Raw genomic sequence first — 8,929 nt, 5'->3', positions numbered from 1 at the left:
GAGAGTTTCGGTTACGGTTGATAGGCTATTTTCTCGATAGAAGTTTTACCCGTTTGGTGACATCTGTCCAATTTTACGATAGGTGGACTCTTCCAATCTGTTTTTTTCTTCTTCGTTTCATTTTTTTTACAGGTTTCCTTCCGGTTACCGGTTATAAAGGCCTACTCTGCCGGTGCATGATGGTAGATTTTTCTTCTCCTTAATTACCGGCAGTCATTACGGTACCAGATAGGTTCTCTCATGTAAAAACTAGAGACATCTTTAGGTGGGCCCCACCAACACCGCTCACCTCTCCAGATTCATCTTCCACCAACACGTCTCTTCCCCAAAACTCAGTCTGGTTTTTCTCCTTCTTCTCGGCTTCTCGAACCGCTAGCTTCCAAGTGCACGCCCACGCCGATGTGCGCGCCTCCTTCCACACGGCTTCACGCCTTCCACGTTGTCCTATTACCACCGCCTCGCACGCCCCGTCGCCGTGGCCTACGAAGAAGTCAGCCATGGCCGGCGCGGTGGAAACTCCCAGTGGGTCGGACACTTCACATCAATTCCACCACAACGCGAGGTGGCGCGACCTCGGCTCACTGCAGGACGACGGCCTGAGTTTTCTGGCGGCAACGTCCGCCATCGGCAACGAAGAAGACCTACATGGCCGGCGTGGCGAGAGCTCCCGGTTGAACTCCACTGCCGGGAGAAGAACCCAGGCGATGCCTCATTTTCCCCTTTCTTTCTGTGTAATATTTTGCTTCTTCCATGGCCTCTCGATCTGTATTGATACAGTGATTGTACTACAATCATGTTTCTCTCCAATTTCGTTTTCATTGATTCTGTTTTCCTGAGATTGTTTTTAGGCCCGTCTCAGCTGCTGAACAGAATTTGCAGTGCTGCAAGTTCCATGCCAACCGGTAGACAAGGCGGTGTCCGCAGAGACAACTAACTCCATGAGCTGTAATGTGTCTTCTCCACTCCCCTTAATGTTTTCTTTTGATTTCAGAGCACTCCATTGATTCTTTCCGTAAGATTTGTAGGGACACTTTTTTTCCATATGTGCATGCTACATGTTCGACGAAATGACTACTAGCAATAGGGTGGGTAAGAAAAATAGAACAACACCCATTTGATATCTCAACTCTATTATGGTCGCCCTCAATGCATTCCTTCCATGATGTGTTGGTTCTGTATCCACGAATGATCATCAGACCATGTTGCCATATTAGACCAATTTCATTGTGAAGGTTTTTCCTACCATACTTACAGTTCACTGCAATTTGTTGAACATAAGGGAATGCGTCAAATAGACTATCAGGTGATGCCTAAAGTTATAACAGATAATGAAATTGTCAATGTATTGTAGGTTTTTTGATTATTTATCCATATGCATGTACTGTTTTTATCTGGTTTACAGGAATTTATGCTCTTACCAGTTACCACCAATTGTAGCCCTACAAATCAAACAAGTGGAAGTTTAAGAAATAGTGTCTATCTTCTATCTCGGAATCCACTCACTAAAATCGAGCTTATAGGATTCAATTTGCTTTGCATAACCAACTAGATATACATGCTTTTATTTGTCTGCCGTTCTGCGAGTAAAAGAAAGAAAAATCCATTCACAGTCTTGCCCCTTTCTCATGATTTCATTTAACTATTTCCTTTTGCAGCTCGGGTTATTTTATTCTAGATTTTACTTACAAGTTACAATCCTGTCATATGTATAAGAAAATCTACATCGCAATCGTAAGTTTCAATCTGTCTCCCGCAAAAAAAAAAAGGCAAAAGTCTCCCGCAAAAAAAATGGTAAGTTTCTATCTACATGCATTGATGGTATGGTCCATTCTTTGTGGCTGTTTCATTTGCAACTTTCCATTTAGTTAACACTAAATCTGCCATTGGTGCATTGTTCTCTTACCACGGCCAGTTGATAACAAATATCGCTGTGCCTATTTGGCTTACAGTCAGAGTGGTGCCTATTTTGTTTCAGATTGTAGAAGCCCTACGTCTTCATTTTTTCCAGTTTGCATTTATATTTCTGTTAGCTCCCATGTCCCAAAAAAACTCCTGATGCTAGGTAGCATTGTGTTATATCTAGCCAAACAACCACCAAAGATGCATATTTGCACGCTAGAAGGTATTATTCTGCCTTCTTTGTTTCTTAATATGCTACTTTATTCAGTACAGATTTTAATCAGATAGAAAGTAGAGGCCAGCGACATGCCTGTAGATGCTGATCAAGAATCAAATTGGTGGTATTTTTGGTGGCATCGATGAGCTGTTTGCACTAAGGAATGAAGAGGTTCAGAGGTATGCTAATACTTTGCCAAGTCGACAGGGAACAGGCTTGAGGATGAGTTTCAGCCACTTCTTCTCTACGAGAAACATATATCCCGGATGAGAAAATCACAAGAAACAACGTTTTTCGGAGCATCCAGGTCAGTACATTTAGAACGCGAGATGCTAGCTTGATTTTCATTGATTATGACTAACTAATTTCATTGCTTCTTTGTTGTTTGTCACAAAGGGGCTTCAAGAGGCCACGAACTATTTTGGATGGAGTGCTGAGCTACTAGATCACCATTTAATTTCCCCGTTTCATCTTATTTTCGGAGGTCTCTCTATTGTGTCAGTATGTTAGCATTTTATTGTTAGATGTGTTTTAATCGTCCACAAGTTTTTGACCAGTTCATTTCGAAATCAATAAGTTAAGTGGTAAGAGAATCTTGGTTCATCCCCCTGGTTCAGTCCTACTGTGTGCTTTACAAATAAATTGCATTGTCTCGAATTTGTGCTAGCTGAACTTTTTCGTTTAATTGATTATTTTTCTGTACAATTGGTGGTGATGCTTCTGGTTTTTGTAGTCTAGATGAACAAAGAAGAGCTAACATCTTTCGTAACAGTAATGGATATGCTGCTTTATTTTGAAATAGAACTACTGTTGCTAAACCAACACATAGTTCTTTCGTTGTGCTATTGAATGAACTTCATTTTTAATTATCTGATGTTGAGGTCTGTCTTGGTTGGGATTGACTAGCCCGCCACCCTGCAGGAAATTTCGACGGGACTGTGTTCTCGACGAGGGCGGTTTTGAGTATCAAATTAAGGGGCGGCGATGACTGAATTGATGGTTATGTTCCTTGGCAGGCCTGCTACCCCTTCTTCACTGAAGCTCGCTGTCGAAGTTTGGATTAGGCACCAGAACTTACATTGAAGCTCACTTGGCAGGTGATACTCCTTCCTCCTCTGTCCTTCAGAGCTATCTTCCACCTTCTGCTGCTTTGTCTGAGGCAGATGTTCGGAGGAGGCATTAGATTTGGTTGGGGAAGTGGACGGTGGCTCATTCGTCCGATGGTATTGGCGGCTTTTTCTTGCTGGTTTATTCTGCAGTACGTGTTTTACTATGCGTGCTCATTCTGCTTTCTTGGTTGCTTGCAGCAATGTGTTCATGCTAGATTCAGTGGTGTTCGTGGTTCTCCTGTAGCTGATCTTTTACCTGAGATGCTTGCCGGGCTGGCTACTGGTTCTGCGGTTTCTTTGCTGCAGCTTTGCGAAGGGAATTCTGTTGGCCATTCTCGTGGTTTGTGTCATCTCTGTACTTTTGTCTCTTTTTGTCTGTTTTTGTATTTTTTGTTTTCTCTTGACTTCTCCAATGCATGGGCATCCTTTCATGTCTGCTGCTTTTTCCTCCTTGATTCATGGTTCTGATTTGTCTCTCGGTTTGCTTTGTAGGAGTGATGCTGCCTCTGCACCCTCCCTGCAGGGTCGCGGTTCTTGATCTCCTGTGCCTTCAGTGGGTGGTGATTTGGGTGGGTCATCTTCGCCTTCTGCATATGTTTCTGAGGTTTCTGATCCCGCTCATTCTGATGTTTCTGTTGTACCAATTGATCCGCTGTTTCACAGTTTGTGCATTTTCTGCTTTTGATGTACCTGCTTTACTGTTATTGATGTGTACTAACTGCTCTTTCACGACTTCTCACATGGCTGCATTCTGCTTTTGTACGAGCAGGTAGTTCTTCCGCTTTACTGATTATAGAATCTGAATTTTGTTGCAAAAAGAACTAAGAGAATAGCAGAAAGTTAAGCTCTAGGATGTGATGCAACTACATTTTGGTACTACTAGTACAGAACCCGTGCGTTGCTACGGCCGCAAATTTTCTCTGGTTCCTCACCAACGAGGTGAGCTATCGGTGGCCATGCTCCACTACATCATCCCGGCCAGCGCTCGCCACGCCTCCTGAAGCCCCCTCTCCCCTCATTTGCTTGGCCGTTGTACACCGACGCTTGAATCCACACTAAATTTTGTATAGGACACGGGGTCTTGGTAGGTTGCGCTGCATGGGAGAGATAGGGCAGCAGCAGGAAGATGACGACGTTGTAGCCGATCAAATTCAAAGGAAGCAGGGACGGAGAATCGGCCGCGGGAGCGCACCATAGACAGGGTGGGGATTTCATGGAACCTTCATTCGGCTATGATGGCTCTTTTTGAAGGGTTTGTTCGAGATGTGACGAATGTTTTCTAAACTTGCGAGTGATCGGGTTGTAATTTCTGCGAGAATCGAGGGAAAAAATAGAGGGACAAATCCTTTATTTATTTATTATTATAGTAAAGATGCCAGTTTGTTGTTAAGGCCGGACAAATTTAGATGTATACTCCAGAAAAAAATAACAATTCATCTCGTAAAATTGCGAAAAAAAACTTAAAGTCACAAAAAAAACAAGAAGTCCAAAAGCTCTAATCCATCGCTTTAATTAATATGGGTTGCAATATTAATTCAACAATTCATGGTTTAATCCAATCGACTCATCTTCTTGCTCTGAAGAATTGCCCTTCCACGTTTACTTCCATATAGGTGCGCCTTGTTTGCTTTAAATTTGCACCATGCAAGGCAATCTTTGTTTAATCTTCCCCTCATATGACACCATCATTTAATTGTGCAACATGCATGTGACTCTCGTTTAATTCCATATACGAGTAGACGTGCTTCTTCTCCTTTATATCCCGCACCGTGCAATGAAATCTTTGTTTAAGCCTCTCTCTTTATACTTCTTCGGGAGCCAAGGTAGCCACGCCAGCAATCAATACATTGGGATTCCAAGGGATCCGTTGATTCCAATCAACTTGCCAACGTAATTAAGCATGTCGTATTTAAGCCGATTGGACTCGATGCACGGGAGCGAGGTGGTACTAATCATCGCTTGCTTACTTTTTTTTAATACGTACTGGTAAAAGGACCTCTCATCCACTGGCCCGTCAACTTGAGGCCTGGCCTGCGTCCCACAAGAGAAGGCCCATATGGGACGTTCCTAAGGGAAACTCGTTCGGGCGGCCTAGCTAGGCTCAGCCGAGCACGCACGACATGACCCCTCGTCGCGTGTTTCTCCTTTTCTACGCTCTCAGGGACGAACGGTTTTTTACATAAGCGGTGGCATTACTTGTAAATACAACTGAAAAGTAGGTGTAATTTAAAAACGGACGAAAAAATGGGGAGAAACCTTCCTTCCTTTATTAGTAGGTAAAGATGTACATGCAAAAATGCTATGTTCTGGATCTTTTGAGCTTAACTAGATATAAGCACTGTAACACACCATCGTACACGTTCTAACACACTATTGTTGATTTTGTTTCAGTCCTCCAAGTTACTCATAAGTATCAATATTGATAGAAGCTTAAAGTAGTCCCGACTCCTCTAGATTAACTATTGCAGCCCTAAGATTTCTCTGTTTTTTGTATTTTTTCAGTCTGTTGAAGACCATCTTAAGGCCGTCCACGCCATTTCCTGTTTTTATATTGCTTCTTACTGTTTCGATTAGTGATGATCCAACGTCTGTGTGTAATTTGTTTTATCTATAACTCTTCGGTGTTCACTTATTCACCAGGCTTCCAAGGAGAAGCTTTAGTACAATGAGCGTACTGGAACTAGAATAATGAGTAGTATAATGGTCTTGAGCAGTTCCTACCTTAGCTTATTTTTAAGATCAATGTTGGGTTAGAGCCCTTCCAATTTACAACCACACAAACAATCAAAGATGCACTTCAGGGTACTACTATGAGGTGCTTCCAACAGGAGATACAACTACAGACCATGAGCCTGTAAATAATTTTCAGATTATGCTGGGTAAATTATATACAACCTGTGCTTCAAATTGATTATGAGAATGAATGCAGTTCACCTTTTGCATTCTTTTCAGGAGGTATAGTCTTACATACGTCAAGGCCTGATTAAGTTATGTGGCCACCACCATGTAATGTATTGTATATACTAATGCTAATGATATAACTGCATCGATGTTGCCTATCATATTATCTGTGCACGTTCGCTTCAAAGCAGCAAGATGAATCTACAAAGAACTCTGTACCGGGCGCGGCGTGCCGCCGCGCCAATGCCTCCTAGTAAATTCTTTAAGCATGGTTTCAAGACCAGAGGGTACACTCCTATTATTGTTGTAAGAATTACCATAACCATTACTATTATTAGAAGGATATGGCCTATAGTTGTTACCAGAATTATTCCTATAAGCAATGTTGTTGAAATTATTATTTTTAATGAAGTTCACATCAACATGCTCTTCTTGAACAACCAATGAAGCCAAAGGAACATTATTAGGATCAACATTAGATCTACCATTAACAAGCATAGACATAATAACATCAATCTTATCACTCAAGGAGGAGGTTTCTTCAACAGAATTTACCTTCTTACCTTGTGGAGTCCTTTCAGTGTGCCATTCAGAGTAGTTGATCATCATATTATCAAGAAGCTTTGTTGCGGCGCCCAAGGTGATGGACATAAAAGTACCTCCAGCAGCTGAATCCAATAGGTTCCTTGAAGAAAAATTTATCCTGTATAAAAGGTTTGGATGATCATCCAAGTAGTCAGTCCATGGGTAGGGCAATTCTTTACCAAAGATTTCATTCTTTCCCATGCTTGGGAAACATGTTCATTATCCAATTGCTTAAAATTCATTATGCTACTTCTCAAAGATATAATTTTAGCAGGAGGATAATATCTACCAATGAAAGCATCCTTACATTTAGTCCATGAATCAATACTATTTTTAGGCAAAGATAGCAACCAATCTTTAGCTCTTCCTCTTAAGGAGAAAGGAAACAATTTCAATTTTATAATGTCACCATCTACATCCTTATACTTTTGCATTTCACAAAGTTCAACAAAATTATTAAGATGGGCAGCAGCATCATCAGAACTAACACCAGAAAATTGCTCTCTCATAACAAGATTTAGTAAAGCAGGTTTAATTTCATAAAATTCTGCTGTAGCAGCAGGTGGAGCAATAGGTGTGCATAGGAAATCATTATTATTTGTGCTTGTGAAGTCACACAACTTAGTGTTCTCAGGAGTACCCATTTTAGCAGTAATAAAAATAAGTAAAGCGAACTAAATTAAGCAAAGTAAGTACAAGTAACTAATTTTTTTGTGTTTTTGATATAAAGAACGCAAACAAGACAGTAAATGCAAGCAACTAATTTTTTTGTATTTTTGATATAAAGAAAGCAAACAAAACAGAAAATAAAATAAAGTAAAGCAAGACAATAACAAAGTAAAAAAGATTGGATGTGAGAGACTCCCCTTGCAGCGTGTCTTGATCTCCCTGGCAACGGCGCCAGAAAAAGAGCTTGATGACGCGTAAAGCACACGCCCGTTGGGAACCCCAAGAGGAAGGTGTGATGCGTACAACAACAAGTTTTCCCTCAGTAAGAAACCAAGGTTATCGAACCAGTAGGAGATGAAGGCCACGTGAAGGTTGTTGGTGAAGGAGTGTAGTGCGGCGCAACACCAGGGATTCCGGCGCCAACGTGGAACCTGCACAACACAATCAAAATACTTTGCCCCAACTTAACAGTGAGGTTGTCAATCTCACCGGCTTGTTGTAAACAAAGGATTAAACGTATGGTGTGAAGAATGATGTTTATTTGCAAAGAACAGCAGAGAACAATGGTTGCAGTAGATTGTATTTCAGATGTAAAAGAATGGACCGGGGTCCACTGTTCACTAGTGGTGTCTCTCCAATAAGATAAATAGCATGTTGGGTGAACAAATTACAGTTGGGCAATTGACAAATAGAGAGGGCATAAAAATGCACATACATATCATGATGACTAATATGAGATTTACTTAGGGCATTACGATAAAGAACATAGACCGCTATCCAGCATGCATCTATGCCTAAAAGTCCACCTTCGGGTTAGCATCCGCACCCCTTCCAGTATTAAGTTGCAAACAACAGACAATTGCATTAAGTATGGTGCGTAATGTAATCAACACAAATATCCTTAGACAAAGCATTGATGTTTTATCCCTAGTGGCAACAGCACATCCACAACCTTAGAACTTTACATCAACATGTCCTGCATTCAATGGAGGCATGAACCCACTATCGAGCATAAATACTCCCTCTTGGAGTCACAAGTATCAACTTGGCCAGAGCCTCTACTAGCAACGGAGAGCATGCAAGATAATAAAAACACATATATGATAGATCAATAACCAACTTGACATAGTATTCCATATTCATCGGATCCCAACAAACACAACATGTAGCATTACAAATAGACGATCTTGATCATGATAGGCAGCTCACAAGATCTAACATGATAGCACAAGAGGAGAGGACAACCATCTAGCTACTGCTATGGACCCATAGTCCAAGGATGAACTACTCACACATCAGTCCGGAGGTGATCATGGTGATGTAGAGTCCTCTGGGAGATGATTCCCCTCTCCGGCAGGGTGCCGGAGGCGATCTCCCGAATCCCCCGAGATGGGATTGGCGGCGGCGGCGTCTCTGGAACTTTTCTCATATCGTGGCTCTCGGTAATAGGGTTTTCGCGATGGAGAGTTTAAGTAGGCGGAAGGGCAGAGTCAGGGGGCGCACGAGGGCCCCACACCATAGGGTGGCGCGGGGCCCTCCTTGGCCGCGC

The 8,929-nt window shown here is 41.9% G+C and overlaps 1 protein-coding gene across 10 annotated transcripts; it reads left to right on the top strand.

The window, feature by feature from the left end:
- Positions 1-311: 311 nt before the first annotated feature.
- On the top strand, positions 312-6,287 carry LOC127300985 (uncharacterized). 10 transcript variants are annotated; one of them, XM_071824677.1, is made up of 8 exons: positions 313-731; positions 849-945; positions 1,656-2,423; positions 2,513-3,115; positions 3,214-3,339; positions 3,424-3,565; positions 3,718-3,994; positions 5,728-6,287. In XM_071824677.1, the coding sequence occupies exons 4-8, from the start codon at positions 3,101-3,103 to the stop codon at positions 5,837-5,839; spliced, it is 672 nt and encodes a 223-aa protein (XP_071680778.1). In that variant the 5' UTR covers positions 313-731; positions 849-945; positions 1,656-2,423; positions 2,513-3,100; the 3' UTR covers positions 5,840-6,287. The 10 variants fall into 10 exon arrangements, 8 of the variants coding, with proteins under 8 accessions (XP_051187150.1, XP_071680780.1, XP_071680779.1 ...); XM_051331190.1 differs by having other exon boundaries at positions 312-2,423; positions 2,513-2,600; positions 3,023-3,115; XM_071824676.1 differs by having other exon boundaries at positions 849-2,423.
- The last annotated feature ends 2,642 nt before the right edge of the window (positions 6,288-8,929 follow it).

The sequence above is a fragment of the Lolium perenne genome, chromosome 7 (genome assembly GCF_019359855.2).
Source record: "Lolium perenne isolate Kyuss_39 chromosome 7, Kyuss_2.0, whole genome shotgun sequence".
In the NCBI taxonomy this organism is placed as follows: domain Eukaryota; kingdom Viridiplantae; phylum Streptophyta; class Magnoliopsida; order Poales; family Poaceae; genus Lolium; species Lolium perenne.
The sequence above is the reverse complement of the archived record's forward strand: the minus strand, read 5'-3'. Positions and strand labels throughout refer to the sequence as shown.

What these genes read in the sequence shown, in the direction of transcription:
- LOC127300985 (XM_051331190.1), top strand. An exon ending in GGTGGCTCATTCGTCCGATG is followed by an intron (nt 3,340 to 3,423) that starts GTATTGGCGGCT and finishes GGTTGCTTGCAG; the next exon opens with CAATGTGTTCATGCTAGATT. An exon ending in TTCTGCTTTTGTACGAGCAG is followed by an intron (nt 3,995 to 5,727) that starts GTAGTTCTTCCG and finishes GTATTTTTTCAG; the next exon opens with TCTGTTGAAGACCATCTTAA.